An 18,275-nucleotide genomic window follows, 5' to 3' on the forward strand; every position below is an offset into this window, starting at 1 on the left:
TGTCTCTAGCCCAGGGTTCTTAGAGAATTTCTCGGACAGCATGTGTGTATATGTGTGTGTGAGCCAGACCCTGGACAAGTACAGAACGAATCCCAAAACAGCCCATGTGCAGAAACACTTTTAATAAGCAATTGTATCCTGGATAGTCACACCCACTTACAGTGCTAGAGTTTTTGCTGCCAGGTCTAAAATAAACTTATGCATAGGAGTCATCCACTAGAAGTCATGCATTAGTGACACTATCAAGTCAGGTACTTCAAGTATATATCTGGGATATGATCTTCATGCTTATGTATCTCCAAGCTGGAGGTGTACCAGGAGACTGCCCTGTGAGTCACCATCATGGATGCTCCTCTTCATGGTTGGGAGAGCTACAGTAGTAGTGGCCAACCTATGTTCTCTGTGATCGCTTTCTACCTGATCAGAGTGATGCCTTAAGGGTTGGTCCACGTTACTGCGTGGATGGTCCCCTGGATGGTTAGGAACTGCTTGTTGTAAGTGACTGCAAACATTTTGGGCAGCATAGTAGAGGCTCTGCTACCATTTTGCAATGCAAGTGTTTTCTGTGTAAGGAAGGGGAAAATCAGTTTGGGGCTTCAGGTCTTATTTGAAACTATTTATATATTCAGCTGAACAGATGCAATGTGTTGTATAGCACAGCATAGCCTGTAAATTGCATTACACTGATGTCACTTGTATGGCATTTTTATTATTATTTATTTATTTTTATTTTATGAACAATTTACTGATTATATTTTGACTTTATATGAGTTGCACTGAGTGATGTCTCTGTTCTTGCAATATTCCTCCATTTAGAATAACAGGAGAAAAAGAGGCAAATCTAAACAGCATCAAAGCAATAAAGATCCTAAAAACAAGAATGGTGGACCTGAGAAGGCATCTCAAGAACCCCAGGGGATATATGACTGCCATCTGAATGGATGCTCTAAGGACAACTCTTGCAGTGGTTCTGCCAGTCAGAAACTGGAAGCTGCTTCTCTTGAGAACAAAGGCACAGGATTTGTAGAGTCAGCACTGGTCTGTCCGGAAATCACAGGTCAGTTCGTGTGGCACAAGACACCTTTTTAACTGGCAATAGCCAAGCCCCCATTTACATAAAGACCATGGTATTTTTATTGCCATGAAGTAGAATAAAAAGAAGGTGGAGAGAGATGTTTGTGCTAAATAACATATATAGCTGTTAAAGTCATGCAAGTAGATCTATATCTGGACACAATTCATCCTGCAGTATGTTCCCTTGCAAAATGTCTTTCTTCTAGAGACAGAAGGATCAAACTATAATGAGAGGCCCAGGTGTTACACAGTATTACACATATAAATACAGAAGAATGCGAGGTTAGAAAATGGCTTGAGTGTAAAATTGTGACAGAAGCAATGAAGTCCTTCATCTGGAACAAAGTCATCTGAGCAGTATGAGCTTGTGGCATATTAGAGGATTTCTTTATTGCTTAGTCCAGACTAGTCCATTTTCTCTTTTACTCATCTTCCCTGAATAGCCTAGTCACAGTAGATCTCTACTGGCTTTCCCTGACAGGGAAAGGGAGGGCCTTTGTGTTAAGGGAAGGCAGTCTGATAGCCTCTTAGGACATGCACGTTTCTGCTAGGGTCTAGTTACAAATTCTGAAACTCTGGGGGTCAGTAACACAGAAAGCTCTTCCCCACTGCGTTGTAGTAGATATAGAGTAGTAATTATAGCAACATCAATGAAAACAAGCCATCTTCTCTGGGGGAGAAGCTCTGTGAAAGCTTTTGCCTTCAAGTATCCTTTCATAAAGCTCTTGTTTAATTGCTGTCAGTACTGATAATGGTTTTTCAGCTCTTCACAATTCAAACTTGTGACAGCCCTAGAATTATTGCTTCTGTTAGTATTTTCTTCCTGTGTCTTAAACAGTATGTAAAACTGCATTAAAAGAACTTTCCTTGAAATCCTTTTTTCCATAGTTGGAAATACTGCTCTCAAACCTCATTTTAAAGGAATGTGCCAAATGGATAATTTTTCTGAAATGAATTATCTGCTGCTTTCAGATGACTTTGGTGGTGCCAACCTCTAGTCAGTTAAATGAAAACTCTGCAAGCTATAGCAGCCAAATAGATGAACTACTTATCAAGAAATTTTGTCCTAAGACTTTGGTGCCTCACAAATGATCAGAGATACTCTTCCTGCCCTTGCTAAGGACTCCCACTTTGGATAGAATATGTCATATGCCAGAAAATTCTGCATTTTCATAATACTAAAAGCATTCTTGCCACTTATGCTGCAAGACAAGCATTTGTGGTATAAATATATGTCAAACTCCCATGCCAAACTTACAGTTGCTTTGTTGAAATGATACATGCATGAATAAAGATATACATAGACTGAATTGTCTGTGCATAGGGAGTGTTTTCTAGGAGGTAACAGACCTGAATGCAAGAAGAGTACCCATGCTCTTAAGTGATTTTCTTCTGTGGCACTGGGATTGAGTGCTTTTTTTTTTTCTTTGACATGATATAGTGTAGAGTTGTACATACCAAGGGCAAGAAGTATCGCAGAATATTTCTTTGCTTTTACAAGTGACAAACAAGATATTGCCATAGCTTTACAATTTTTATAAACTTTTACACATATCCCCTGTTTCAAAAATGGGGAGAGGGGGATAAAATAAAAAAAAGGTGGAAAGGAAAGCAAATAGAGAAAAAGGAAAACCTGAAACTTGAATATTTAAGTGTCCTTTGCATAGTAAAAGTTCCTGGCAATTTGTATAATACAGAGAAGGAAGGAGTTTCTTCTTCACTACTTGTTCCAGTTGTACTAGAACTCTTGTCTTTGCAGCCAGTATAATAGCAACTTTCTTAAGATCAAAAGACACCTATGTACATATTGTTAAACTTATGCTGAAGTGCATGGAACTAAATAGAAGGGTGATCAGGATCCCTCAGGGGCCAGCAGCTGCACCCTTGTTGTTTCTGAGCAAGTCACACAGACTTATAAAGCAGTTTGAAATGCTGAAGCAAGTCCAAAGTGCACCCGTTTCATATTGCTCCCTCTTGTGTTATAATCTCCTTTGTTTTGTCCTTGTCTAGCTTGTTTGTTTTGGTTCCTTCCCTATCGATGTTACTGTAGTCATTTCACTGTCACCTTCAGACAGCTCACAGCTTAGAAGGATCGTAGTCAGGTGTCTGCTGACAGTTCCTTATGCTTGCCTCCCCATGAGGAATATGAGGTTGAAGCTTTGCTTATACCAGCTCACAGTCTGTGAGATTAAGTCTTTCAGAGCCATAAAATCCTGGCTGCCTGGAAGGGACTTCAGGGACCAGAAAGGAGAATGCAGTGTAGCTGATGTTTCTCCATAGTGTGTCCCATGGTAGAAAATGATAGGGGATGTTACGGAGGCTCTCAAATAAACAAGCACCAAAAATTAATAATTATTGTTAATACAATTAACTAGCTCTCCATAAATTACAGGTTCAAATGTCTGTGAGAGGAGAACAGAACTTCCTAGAGTTTAACACAACCCAGAATGCATAACAAAGCCCCGCTCCCTAGGGTTTAAGGACAACCCAAAGCGCTCTATCACCTAACAAGTGAGGGCTCTCAACCTCGAGGACCTGCTCAGGGCAGCATCCTGACCCAAGGCACCTCGAGGAGTTACCTTGGGCAGCGTCCCGACCCAAGGGGAGAGTCCTCAACCGCAGCGTGCTGCTCTAGGGGATGAGCTCAAAATGGCTCCCCCAGGGGACTCCATTTATACCCAGGCCGAATCTGACCTGTAGTCAATAGCGGCTCCCATTGGCCAAAGGCCTCAACTACGTGAGGCCCTGAGAGCAAAGGCAATCAGGAGCTGCTACACTTCAGCAGCCAAGAAGCTCTGTTTTCATTGGGTGGGTGCACCTGCCACAGGGGAGAACATATGGCTATTACCTTTAGCTCAGGTCTGCTTATTTCTTGCCATTATTCCATCTTTTTCTGAGAAGTCTTTAGTTGTTGCTTTTTGTGTGATGGTTTCCTACAGGGAATCAAGACCTCCTAGAGAAAAGGAAGCACAGAATCCAAGGCCCTGGAAAGCCAATTGCCTCATCATGGGAGGGCCCTAGGGAGTGTTTCACTTAATTATGAGTCAGTTCAGGGGCTCTCCCTCTCAATATCTTGAAGGGGAAAAGGCCCCAAATAAACCAAATTACTTCAAAATGATGAGCAAACCCTCCAACTCTCCTTAGAGTCCTTGGCAATCATAGGATCTGAAAGACTTGGATCTACCCTTTCTGTGCATGCCTTTGTAAAAAAGGGGCATGAATGCACTGAGAGGATATGTAATGCTGCCTTGCTATGATATCGCTTTTGCAGGGACTTTGGTAAAACCAGATACGGGTCAGATACTGATCTCTAGCCTACTTCTAAACTGTGTTTTTCATGTAGGATGATTTTTAGTGCTATAATAGTACTATTTTATATAAGATTTTTTTTCTGATTGCAGACTCACCTTTTAAAGCCCATAAACAAGAGCTCTTTTAGAAATGTGGACACTAATGTTCCTCCTTGTTCCTCTGATGTTATGTGATTGCCATGGAAGCATACCAACATGTACTTTACACCTGTCCTAGTGCTCAGCCAGGGCACAAAGAAGTCACTAGTTGATATCCTGGAGCTGTCCAGGTGGTATCCCTCAGTCCCAGCAGTGTTAATCCCACTCTGTGGGCTATAATCCAGTTGTTAATCTGACAAGCCCCTTTTCTCCAGACACCATACAACATCATCTGAATGAAGTGATGCATAAAGAGCATCTTCAGAACAAACTATCATTCATTCATCAAAGTGAGTACAAAGATTAGAAAAATGAGTTAACACAACAAATTATTTTCTACACATGTTTCCTTAACTAAAATTACAGTGGCAGTAATAGCTGGCCTTACCTGTCAGTTTTTATAGTCATTCTTTGTCTGCTTGTCCCTCTGTCTTGATGCTGATATCTTGAATACCTTTGGAGTCTTGGAAAGAGTAAACCAGATTGTCTTGTGGCAGCCAAACAGGACCAGACATTGTTATCTTACTCCTCTGAAGCTGTTGAACTCAGGAGCCTAATCTTTGATATTGTTTCATTTCCTGCTTGTTCCCTCTTAGTAGCTGCTTTTAATACAAATCTGTAGTCAGGCAAGGTAAGTATTTCAGGTAAGAATGTTTAATCAGTGGTTTTAAAATGCTGATTAAATTATGAACATTTTTTGTGTGAGAGATATATATATCTCAACATTAAAGTCTCATGCTTTCCATAGCAGACTTCCTCTCTAGTTCTGTTCTCTAATAGTTGGGCCTTCTATGTTATGAGGTATTTTTTCATATCAGCATGGAAGAGTTGCTTTTTTTTCTGTATTGGGTTTTTCTTTTTAGGCTGTTGAAACATAGATGTGTTCAGATTAGTCTTTAATAAGCAAAACCATTTTGTTTCTGTTCTGTCACTGCTTTCTGTAGAATGTGTGCCACTGAAAAAAAACGTTGATTTTTCTAGTGTGTAAACAAAGTCATTCAGACTCAACAATAAGGCTTCATATCTTTCTTAATCCTATAACTCCCAGTTTTCTACCTTAATGTTTTCTTGCAGACAAAGAACGAGAACACCAGAGAGAATCTGTGGGATTAAAGCCAAAGAGTACGAATGGAGTAGAACAGCATGAGACTTTTCAGTCATCAGTTCAACTGCAATGTAACCTAGGCAGACCAAAGTCAAAATCTTCCTCAGTGAAATCATCTAATGCTACAACCCAACTTGAAACAAAGACAGATGATTCAGTAAAAAAAAGAGGTAAATTGGATCCCTAGTTGCTGTGTGCTGAGGTGATTGGATAGCTGAGGCCTCTAGAAAAAAAAAAAGGACATACATGAAGAGATGTGTTGAAAAGTGAGAGCAGAATTATGCTCAGCATAACAAAACTGAGTAGAACACTTTATGGTCTATTTAACATTATATTAAATTTAAAATAAATAATTTGAATTAATAGTGCTGTTTTAACATTTATGTGATTTGGGGAATGAATTTGAGCAAATATGTTTAGAAACTGAAGAGCACCATGGAAGGACTATGGAGAAGTTGGATTTATGGACTTCTGTAGGATAACCACTTCATCCTAATCTGGGCAAATAGCATGTTGAACTATTCCTGCTCCCTTATTCAGAAAAGCCAAAACCAGCTTTCTGACTTTTGTGCAATTTTTGTTTTCTATTTTAGGGCCAAACATTGAAAAATCAGTAAAAGACTTGCAGCGTTGCACTGTTTCTCTAACCAGATATCGTATGATGATCAAAGAGGAAGTGGATAATTCTGTGAAGAAGATCAAAGCTGCCTTTGCAGAATTACACAGCTGGTAGGTAAATCAGCTGGAGAGAGCCATCAGCACCACCTGAGAAGAGGGACTAATTAGGCCCCTGGCATTGGGAGGGAGGGGTCACTTACACCCTGTTTGTAGCATTTGGTTTCAATCAGAAAAATATGTGGTGCCATTAAGTAACTGTTCACCAACCAGGAAGTGATACATACATAAGTGTATGTTCACATACATACATAAAGATAAAGGGGGATGAACTACAGTTCTTCGAAAAAAAATCTCACTATGGTTGGTTTTTTTTCCCCCCTAAGTGATCCATCTTGACTTAATTCTTTTGTATCAATTTCAGTAGCAGCATGTCTGAGCAAATGAAAGGTTTCCCCAAAATCCTGTCTAGGGTTTTCTGAAGTCTCTCTTACTTGCTTTAAATCTCTTCTTTCTATACTTTTTCTTTGATCTTATCTTTTGGCAGACAGTCCTTTACCGTCACTTCATTTCCCATCATCTTTGCTTCTTATCCCACCATGCTTTTTTTCTTTCCCTCATAGTTTCTTCTAACTTTCCCATCCATCACTTCATTTCCAGTTCTCATCTCTAGTTCATTCTTTTTCCTCATTTTATCTCCTTTTTCTAAATTTTTTCCATTTTAATTTTGATTATTCCTGATTTTTAGCATATATGTCTATGCCCTTTGAAAATTTGTAGCAGAAATAATTGCTGTAGTAGCAGGTTGCATATTTTGTATATACTTGTCATAGAAAAATATTTTCTGGTCTGAGTTTACTCAGCCTTCTGTTAAGCATAAACGCCATATAAAACCTGTGTATTATACAGTGTTGCAATAAACAGAAAAAACTTGTTAAAACATAGATTCGGTTACAAATCACAGAAGAGGACAAAAACCTTTCACCCTTAGTTTCATATACAATATTTGTCATTATTTTTATGAGCATATTTTATGAAAGTGTAATATTGGCAGAAGTTTGTGAACTCTGGACTTCAGTGGTGTATTCATTGTCTTTCTTCAGTGGTGCATCTAAAGTGACTTCAGTGCCACTGGGGCTCCACTTCTGTATGGGCGGAAAGTCAAAGCGCTACTGAGCTGTTTTTGTGGAAGCTTCTGTTGCACTGAGCCACTGGTGTACCTTACTGTCTAGCAAGGAGAACTTTGGTTTTGTCTGAGTGTTCCAGTGAACATGGGCTGTGATCACCAGTTGTACTAAACTGCGTATTGTTTTCAGGAGTGCTCTGGAACTGGTATAGTGATGTTTGCTTACAAACCAAAATGCAGTAATTGTATCATTGATATAGAAGAATTAAGTAAAGTTCATCAACCTCTTGCATGTTTTTTTGATAGTTCTCAGAGGTGTTTTCATATAATTTTAGAAAACTTTTATAAAATATTTATGGTTTCTGCTAAGAAGGCTCTGATTGAGTAAACTCATAATTGGGTCTCATTTGATGTGTAGTGTTCTCAAATTTTTTTTATGAGTGTTAAAAATATATAATGTCACATACATGTTTAATCTTGTTTGTAGGCAGTCACAGTCAATTCAGTCTTTAAATGATAGTCACTCTGGTCATGGAACAGGCTTAGAAACTATCATGAGCTAAGAATTAGTAAATTGAGAACTGAAATACATCATTTTACATGTATTCATGTTTTAACTCGACAAACGCTAAAGTGTATTGCCTAATGCTAAAATGTATTACTTAATAGGTGAGCCTAATAAGGGAAAAGACAAAATGACCCCAAAAGAGTATCTAAATCCAAGTAGACTTAAAATGATGAAAAACAGCCTGGAAAATTTGAATAGGCCTCATGTAATTTTACCTCCTGCTAGCTTCGGTGTCTAAATTATTGGAGTGGAGTCTGTCAGAAGCTCTAGAATGTAACAGATCTGTGCTCTGAATATTCAGGCCTCACAAAGCAATTTTATGCACGTAGCATAACGTTCCAACAAGGACAGTATAATGTTAGGGCATGTTTATGGAAATCTCAGTGTGGGCTACATGGCTTTTGGCAGCTCATAAGTCTAATACTTAGGTTTTTCTTCAAATGAATGAAAGGAAAATCTAGTTTAAATAGTAAAATACACGGTTTAACACCTTCTTTGCTAAAATTAAAAACAGTCTTGGGATATTTCATATGACCTTGTGGCTTAAACTCTGAGGAAGATGGGAAGAGCTGTCTTCAGTGCGTCACTTACAAGAACATGCTGTGAACTGCTGTAGATTCACTGAATTTGAGTAGAAATTACCAGAACCAGTGATACATAGAGCTTCAGATCTCATACAGTCAACACATCTTATTCCTGGGCTGAATGGTTTAGTTTGTGTTATTTATGTGGCAGTTTCCTTGCTTCAAAGTTGAACAAAGCATCACTAGTGGTAGCAGGAGGATAAGGTAATTAGGTGAGCACTCAGCTTCTTTCATATTTGTCACCTTCCTTGGGCATGGGAATTTCACCTTGGCACAGTCAACTTGTCTGTCAAGGGAAAATGAAGCATTTCAGCTAAACTGATGCTCCTAGAATGCTATGGAGTAACCAAAAGCAAGGGTGGCATGACAATGATATCTGGTTTCCTTTGTGATAGTGATTCCAAAGCTTTTTGCAAGTTCTCCCAGTTGCTGCTGGCATGTGGGCTGGTTGAGATGTACAACAGATAAACGTACAACAGCAACTAAGTGCTGTCTGTGGTCTGAACTGAGGGGGAATACTCGAATGGGCTCAATACTGTAACCTAGATGGGAGTTTAACTGGTTCCTGTTACACACAGCTGTCAACACCTAAGGGGTTTTAGTGAAGCAAAATGAAGTCAGAAGCTTTAATCTTGTGTTGCAGCTGAATGCTGAAAGATGTACTACTTTGTTGTCTCTCTTGGGTTAGTTTTTCTTTTTCTTCCTTTGCAATAGGATGAAAGACCCTTTGTGTCCTTCTTTTTGCATTTACTATCAAGGTCAGAATCGAAACTGCATTTCAAGAATCAGTAATCTTTTGGACTTTCTAATAATCTTTTTTTTTAATTTTTTCATGATTTTGCCAATCATAGAAAGGATGAAGAAGTACAAAGATAACATCATATATGTTCCTCCTACTTCCAGATAGCATATGAAACCATTATTATGGGGATAAATGAATAGCACAGGTGGCCTAAGATGTTCTGAAAGCTTCAGCAGAAAGATTCACGAGAACTTTTTCTTTTAGCTGGAGAAACTGTTGAGTGATAGTTGCCAGTGGAAGTCCATGTCTCTGTCTGGCTCAGTTTTTCACAGCTTGACCTAACCAATGAAGGGAAGTTACTCCTGAACACAGTCAGTAATATGCTGTTATTTAAAAATACACCTATCTAGCAAAACAGTGCATACCACTCTCCCACAATCTCAAAAAGGAGTGGTGTTTATCAGGTGTGCTGTGAACACCTGTAAATGCTGGCAGTGCTTACTTTCAGTTTTAACTTCTTAACAAAATGGGGCCAAAAAACAATCCCAGAAAGATGTTTATTTAAAAACACTGCAGTGGGCTCACTTTCTCTTTCTTAAAGAGCCTCCCAGGAGTCCTGCCAACTGAAGTAGTTCTCTGCATGCTCAGAACAAGTGAGAAACTTGCTTTTACACAGTGCTTTTCATGCCAGAAGACCAGAGCATTTTACAGGCCATGGTCTGGACCAGGCAGGGCACTTTGTGAGAAGTCTTTTCTAGTCTTGTGTGGATTGTGCTTCTGCTGTGATCTGACACTCTCGTCATGCCTGCTCTTGCAGGGCTTTCTATGACATTGCTTTCCCCAAGGCTATGAGAGCGCTGGGCAGAGCAAACTGAAGGGCACTGTTTCTGAGACTCACGCGAGCACATAAAGGTTATGAGAATGATCCTTCTGGCAGTACTCCTTGAGCCAGTGTTTATCCTTATTGCATCCAGCTTTGGTGTATGATTTTCAGGAATACTTATGTGTGAATGAGAACATAAGCTGCTCAACTTACTGCTTGGATGTAAAACATGTCAGAGCATAGCCATGTCTCACAATAGCGTAGGGCAAGGAAAAGAAGAATACTGAATAGTGTTTAAGTTGTAGGAGAATGTCAGAAAAGCTAGGTGAGCTCCCCTGTCATTATAATGTGCTTGAGACATTTGTTGCCAAGGTTAAAACCTGTATGCTATAATTGTGTTCTCACTTTTCCACCAAGAGACTGAATAATGATCTTGGGGATAAAAAGAGAGCCCCGGGATATCCGAGTGAAATGTGTAGAGCACAAAAGGAGCCCCAGTTCCCCATAACACCTCTTGCCAGAAAATAATTTTCACATACTGGGCATCCACACAGTCATATAGAGAACTAAAAGGAAACATCTGCTAGTTGCCCATATGGTCTGCTTCTAACCACAAATGGAAAATAGTTTGTGGAAAACAGAAAGGGCCAGGATTAATTACACTGCATGCAGAACTAGACCAAAGACAGACAAGCTTCCTCTGCTCTTTGCATCTCAAACACATTGGTGTGTCCAATGCTTTAGAAAGAGCATGAAAACCAACACAGTTGATTATTTTTTTTTATTTTTTTTTTAAGGGAACAAAAAGCACTTGAAAGCTCCACCATAGGCTGGATAAAAAATTGACTTTGACATAATGCTGGAAAAATGGAGTTTGGCAATACAAACAACTTAAATATGTTAAAAAACATTCAGGGAACAACTAGAAAGCACGTACGGTATGTTTGGGGAAGTTAAAGCAGTTTTTCTATTGTTTTCTAAGTTAAAATCAAAGCAGAGGAGTAGTTGAATGGGAGAAGAAATAATTTAAAAGAACATAGTTGTGTCTATACTAACTCAGAGCTGGGTGATGACCAATGCTGCCACTGTTGCAGAGCAGTGAGGGAACACAGTCATCCCCTTTCTGGGACCCCTACTTGGCAAGTTGTGAAGATGATGGTTTTCTGTTGCCTGTACCCTAGAATCAGTGGCACCAGATGAAGAGCTGCCTGTTTGTGTTAGTGATGGTGGTAGTTCAGAGCATGGGCGGTTGGCTGGAAGGGCCAGGACTGGTATCGCTTTACACTGAACAGAGTTCCTGTGCTGTTTCTCACTGTGTTTCCAGGCGGTCCTCATTAGCTTTCTGTCTGTGTCTTGTCTGCCAGCTGACCTTTGGTAGTCTTTGTGCCTCTATAGTACAGATTTTCAAATCCTCTTGCAGTTTGTTCTGATATTTGTTTGCCCATCAGTCACATGATCCAGTCCATAACCTTGCCAGTGCAGAGAAGGAAAAAAAAAGGTCTCCCACGCATTTAAGTTTCCTCAGGCCCAGCTGGATTTTCAAGTACTTTCCAAGACCAGTGCTTTTACCGAGGCCTCTGGGCCCTGCCCCGACTGCCTGGGCGGTCTGGGAGGACCTGATCCAACAGCTCTGGCCTCAGGCTGGCTACTTGCCTGCAGAGCTGCAGCACCAGGAGAGGGGCTTGTGCTTGCTCTCTTCTCGTGACCTCCAGCAGTTTGGGATTACTCTTGCTGTATATTAGTGGAGAGAACAGACGGAGCTCATTATATTGGGGTGGGGGTTATGTTTCAATGAGATACATAATGTCCCCCTTCAGGCCCCTTTGTCTTTTACAGATACTTGCTTTATTTTCTCTAAATTTGCAAAGACAGATTACAGAGGTGAAATCCAAAGGTGGATTGCACTGTCTCTTAGCCTGTTGTTCATACTTCATAGCTTGCATCTCCCCTCTTTCCTCCCAGTCATCCATAGGTGTGTTTGTCAACCTCAGTAAAACACAAGCATATGTGCTTTTTGGGGCCATGCAGGTAAATTGTTGCTTTTGTGCATGTCATTGTGGATGAAAAGTGAGTATATCCTTTCTGATCTCATTGGTGTCAGATTAAGGAGAAATCTAACTTATTAAATACGTATAGGGAATAATTATCTCAAAGTTTCAACAGGTGTTAGACTAAAGAGCTAGACTCTTCTTTCTTTGTGACCACTTTCCAGGGTGATTTTGGGAGAGTTACCTCTCCTCTGTAGCAGGAGCCCAACAACAGGGACCACAATCTTCTGCCTTGCCAGAGTGAGTTAGGCTAAAATATATAAAACCAGTAAGATACTCAGATACCTCAGTAGCTGGATCAAAACTGAGACTAAAATAGGAAAGAACTACTCTCCAAATTTATGTAAAAATGTGCAGGGTGCTAACAAACCGGGGTATAACTCGTACAACTGTTATAACTCTGCTAAATCCTGAGGTGATGCCTTCATTTCTAAATAAATAAAATTTAGAAGTGTTCTTTCAGAAAAAGGTTTTCCATGTCAGTTTTCAGCTTAAACAAGTTTTTATGATCAGGCAATGAATTTCTAATTGTTTGTAAAGAGATCTTAAAAATGCAAATAGACCTTTAATTATGGTGTCTTTACCAGACCCTGCTGTGCTAGCTGGCTGCTAAAGAGAATGGTATTAGTGAAGGTAGATAAAGAATAACACAAAATAAATTTGAATAACTAAAAGCCTTTGGGCATTTTTACTTTTACCAGATGGTACACTGCAGAGGGAAGGATTTCAGTGAAATTGATTTATTTTGTCTTTTGTTTATCTGCTTATTGTCAGACTGTATTTGTGGTCAGAATGAAAATTCATATAATCTGGTTTGCTGTGTAAACATTGTGTATGTGTTAATACAGTGATCCAATAGCAACCTTCAAGCACCATGAACATTTAAATACTATAAGCTAATACTGGAAGAATATAATTTACTGAGACATTGTAAAATATGTAATGTAACAATTGCTTTTCCTACGGGTTTATTAATATAAAGAAAACTTGAAGTATGATTTCTTCAGTTACAAAATAACATGGCTATTCAGTAATCCTATAAAGCTTGTAATCACCCATTACAGGGGATTGGGTTTTATATTTACATTCTCATCACATCATTCTAGTTCCTTGTGCTGAAAGTTTGACAGGGACGGTTCTGGCTTTTGGGTTGAGGTGGGGGATTCTTTTGTGAAATATGCAATTGTCTTAGAGGTTCTTATCAGTTGTCTTTTTTCACCCCGCCTGTGGGTCAGATATGTTCATGCTAGAAGGGAAATGTGTACAGGAAATAAGGCATAATGCTTAAAGACCAACACTGAGCTTATCAGGACTGTCCCATGAATTTGCATGTAATCTCAGCTCAGACATAGCAGAGACAGTAACAGTACTAATGTCCATTAAACTTGCTTGAGTCCATCAGCAGGTTGTTAACCAGCACAACTTTAAGGAGCTACTGGGGTCTGTTCCAAAGCCCGCTGACAGAGCAAAGTCACTGGAGAATAGTGTGTTGTATTTTTTTTGAAGCCTAAGCTATCAAACTCCAGCAGTGTTTCACAACTAACTCCCTTCCTCCTGAAAAAAGGACTTGTACCTCAGTGTTCCAGTGTCTCACCTGCTGAACCAGACCCCAGAGGATGCCCATGAAAAAATAGCTCTTTCCCCCTTTCAGAGGAAGAACCCTGCTGTAGTTGTTCAGAATGCCACAGCGGACTGTGTCTTTCTCAGTCTCCAAAACAACATTCATTCTCAAACTATGCACAAAGATGGTTCAGGGGAGAGTGAGGCTTATTAAACACCTCAAGGAGAAAATTGGCATTTTGGGGAGCTTAAAAGGGTTTTGAAAGGACTCACTTGAATTACACTCTTAACAGTAACCTCTGTGCCACGCAGCTGTGGCTTACCTTTGTGAGTTGTGTCAGCATGTTTGCCTCCATGTCAGCTTGGTCTTTTTATTTCCCCATCTCTTCAGGCACAATAGGTTTATCATAATGCCTAGAAGAGGCAGAAGGAAAGAGAAGATTCTGGTCATCTGGAACCCTTGTGATTCTCATCAGTAAAGCTATAAATCAGCCAGCCTGGCAATCTGAAGCAGCTTTTCTGAAGAGGCACTAATAACTTTAATCATTTTAGTGGGATTTTGAGGTATTGCAGCTGACTGAAAATATCTTTTCTTTTTCACTGTGCAAGCACTAAATTTCATGCAGTAAACTAGAGGAAGATTAATTTATTTCCACTAATGTCAGGACAAATTCAGAATTTTTTCTGAGTATAAAACTGTGAAATGAGGCAGCTGTCAGCATTATTTACCCCTGTCATTGCTGTGCTGGCAACTCATTGCAGTTTGGTGTTTGCAGGTCTTTTGCCATTGTATGCTAGTGTGAATTCTGCCAGCCTAAGTCCAAGGCACGAGTACTGTCTGTTTGACAAAGAATGGGACACTTGTGCTCTTGCCTTCAGAATCACTTCAGCAAAACAAATCCTAGAGAGCTGCTATCTCTCCTGCTGCATCTCATATCTCTACAGCACAAGCACTGGCTGTGTTCTGGCCCTATTTGCATGTCCTCTACATTAAGCCTCTGCCTTGCTGTGTTCTTTCAACAAAATCATCTCCTTCCTGAACCCCACATCAAAATTTTGTCTGGATGTTAAAGTCAAACAGTGCTGAATCATGTGCTCCAAACTACAGATATTCACCTGCAGTGAACAATGATATGGTGCTGATAGCTAGAGTTTGGTACCCAGGTCCCGATCCTGAAAAAGTGAGGGGAAAAAGAAGAGGTGTAGCAAAGGGAAACAAAAAGAAAGAGGTATTAGTGTCACTCTGTTTTGGCTCCAGCATCAGTCACAAAGACTCACTTGATTCAGATCTGTCCTTGAGCCCGGTCAATGAGAGAGGGGATTTGAGTTCCAGTATTTGCTCCAGGGAGTATTATAAATGCATCATAAAAAACTGAACACCTATAGTAGAACTGACAAATACTACTACATCAGGGGATCCTGTGGACTCATGGTTAGGGCATGGACTCAGGTACGTTGAGAGGGAAGCGATGGTGCTGAGTTGTGTGTTTGTCACAGGAGTCTCAAATGGTATATGGAATATATTTGAGTGCTGATGTTGAAGGAGAAGGGATGGCTGATGCCTGATAGAATGTTAGTCCAGGGAGTAATCAGAAAAAATTGAGAAGGGTATGGCCTCTCCAGAACCTCAGCTATAGAAGCATGTTTATGATTTTAACTCTGGTTCCTAACATCTATAGAAGACCCAAGAGAAACAGCATAATTAGGGAGGAAGGAATTAGCAGAACATTGTCCCCGAGGTGTCTTTAGATCTGAAATGCATTCTGTTCCTTGCTCTGCTAGAGGCCAAATCTGCTGATACATGAGTGTGCAGAAAGTTCCTATAGCACCCAGTGTCCAGTTGTCCACAGCACACCGATGGCTGCAGACTGCGCACGGGAGTGTACTGGCTTGGTATAACATTGGTATCAAGTGGACACTAAGAAACATTGAAAGAAAATGCATTCCCAGGGGGTATTGCTGAGCCAAGCTTTGAGCATTCTCAATTCTTACGCCCGTATTTAAGAAGGGTCAGAAGGATGATCCAGGAAATTACAGGCCTGTCAGCTTGACTTTGGTGCCCGAGAAGCTGATGGAGCAGCTCATCCTGAGTACCATCACACAACACATGCAGGACAACCAGGTGATCAGGCCCAGTCAGCATGGGTTTATGAAAGGCAGGTCCTGCTTGACAAACCTGATCTCCTTCTACGACAGGGCGACCTGCTTACTGGATGAGGGAAAGGCTGTGGATGTTGTTTACGTTGACTTTAGTAAGGCCTTTGACACCGTTTCCCACAGTATTCTCCTGGCAAAACTGGCTGCTCGTGGCTTGGATGGGCACACACTTTGCTGGGTAAAAAACTGGCTGGATGGCCGGGCCCAAAGAGTTGTGGTGAATGGAGTTAAATCCGGTTGGCGGCCGGTCACAAGTTGTGTCCCCCAGGGCTCGGTTTTGGGGCCACTCCTGTTTAATGTCTTTATTGATGATCTAGATGAGGGGATCGAGTGCACCCTCAAAGTTTGCAGATGACACCAAGTTGGGTGGGAGTGTTGATCTGCTCGAGGGTAGGGAGGCTCTGCAGAGAGACCTGGACAGGCTGGAGCGATGGGCTAAGGCCAACTGTATGAGCTTCAATAAGGCCAAATGCCGGGTGCTGCACTTCGGCCACAACAACCCCCAGCAGCGCTACAGGCTTGGGGAGGAGTGGCTGGAGAGCTGCCAGTCAGAGAGGGACCTGGGGGTGTTGACTGACAGCCGGCTGAACATGAGCCAGCAGTGTGCCCAGGTGGCCAAGAAGGCCAATGCCATCCTGGCTTGTATCAGAAATAGTATGGCCAGCAGGGACAAGGAAGCGATCTTACCCCTGTACTTGGTACTGGTGAGGCCGCACCTCGATTACTGGGTTCAGTTTTGGGCCCCTCACTACAAAAAAGGACATTGAATGACTCGAGCATGTCCAGAGAAGGGCAACAAAGCTGGTGAAGGGTCTGGAGCACATGTCGTAGGAGGAACGGCTGAGGGAACTGGGGTTGTTTAGTCTGGAGAAGAGGAGGCTGAGGGGAGACCTCATCACCCTCTCCAACTACCTGAAGGGAGGTTTCAGAGAGCTGGGGATGAGTCTCTTTAACCAAGTAATAAGTGATAGGACAAGAGGGAATGGCCTCAAGTTGCGCCAGGGAAGGTTTAGACTGGATATTAGGAAGTATTTCTTTACAGAACAGGTTGTTAGGCGTTGGAATGGGCTGCCCAGGGAGGTGGTGGAGTCCCCATCCCTGGAGGTGTTTAAGAGTTGGGTTGACTTAGCACTTAGAGATATGGTGTAGTTGGGAACTGTCAGTGTTAGGTTAGTGGTTGGACTAGATGATCTTCAAGGTCTTTTCCAACCTAGATGATTCTGTGATTCAATAATGCTAGCACTATGGTCTGGTCATGATCATCCTATGGAGGCTGAGTAGGGCATTATTCCAGAAAATATGTTAAAACCAGTTAAACTTCTCATGAGTTAAGAAGCTGTTCAGCTTAAGTGGCTCTCCGAGATTCGTATGAAAACAGTGGGATCTTAGCAGGAACAAGAGACAAGATTTGATCCATTGCTTTTTCCTTAGTGTTCTTGTCCTTTGTCCTTCTGTATCTGTTAGCATTTAGTTTTCTTTTTGTATTTGTTTTGTCTTTATCTTTTTCTTTCCAACCCAGTTTTCAAGCTTTCTCTCTGTTGTTTTCACTTGTTTATAACTTTGCCAAGTTCTTGATGGAGGAGGAGTTGGTTGGTTTTGCACTGAAGTTCTCTATGTGACTAGAAAGGAATCAAATTGATTCCTACTCCATTTCCTTAATAATTGACCCCTATGTGAACTAAGAAGAAGCATAACATTTCCTAGTGCTGGTTGGCCTATGACATTTCTAAAGAAATGTTAACTTCCCCCATTATTCCATAACATATGGTAGTTCATGATTTCTAAGCTGAGAAATGTGGCCAGATGAGAATTAGTGCGTTCCTTTCCTTTTGTCAGGAGAGAGAGTCCATGTCCTCAGCTGGTATAAGTTAGTACAGCTGCTTTGTCTTCAGGGAAGGGCAACTCTATGAAGATCTGTCTGTTAAAGAAACTTAGTTTATCACAGTAAGTTAGTGTCATATTGACAAAGGCACCAAACACTTTTTCTCTTGTTTTATTCTTTAGTTTTTACAGTGTTAGTCTGTAGCTACAAGGGAAGTAGTCAAGTGGTTGTTCTTCATCAAATTCATCAGAGTCCTGGCCTGTACTACTTACAACATCCAAACGCTTTTCTGAAATGTTCATCAGAGACCACAATAAAAGATTAGGACTGAAAAACTGGCTGGTAATAAATGGGATCTGACTATAGAATATGATAAATATAAGACTGCTACAGTTCTAATTCTGGTATTAAAAGTGTTTTTATTTGGCATCAAAATGTTAAGGGCCAAGCAGTTTAGCAAGGATCTGTCGTTGGAGTGGGAAGAGGACAATCATGGAATGAACTGGGTGAAAATAGAGCTCTGATGAGCTCTCCTGTTGTGAGCTTGTTCCTTGAATATTTTTTCCAGCCAGAAGTTTATATTACCAGTTTAGTACACTAGG

General features: G+C 40.8%; 1 protein-coding gene across 4 annotated transcripts in view; it reads left to right on the forward strand.

The window, feature by feature from the left end:
- The window catches only part of SPATS2L (spermatogenesis associated serine rich 2 like), a 155,043-nt gene that overhangs the window by 125,506 nt on the left and 11,262 nt on the right, over positions 1–18,275 (forward strand). For all 4 annotated transcript variants that reach the window (XM_074872806.1, XM_074872807.1, XM_074872808.1 and 1 more), the window contains 3 exons: positions 817–1,057; positions 5,598–5,798; positions 6,222–6,357. In XM_074872806.1, coding sequence (XP_074728907.1) covers positions 817–1,057; positions 5,598–5,798; positions 6,222–6,357 — 578 coding nt within the window. The remainder of the gene's footprint in view (positions 1–816; positions 1,058–5,597; positions 5,799–6,221; positions 6,358–18,275) is intronic.

This window comes from Strix uralensis, chromosome 6 (genome assembly GCF_047716275.1).
Source record: "Strix uralensis isolate ZFMK-TIS-50842 chromosome 6, bStrUra1, whole genome shotgun sequence".
NCBI lineage: Eukaryota > Metazoa > Chordata > Aves > Strigiformes > Strigidae > Strix > Strix uralensis.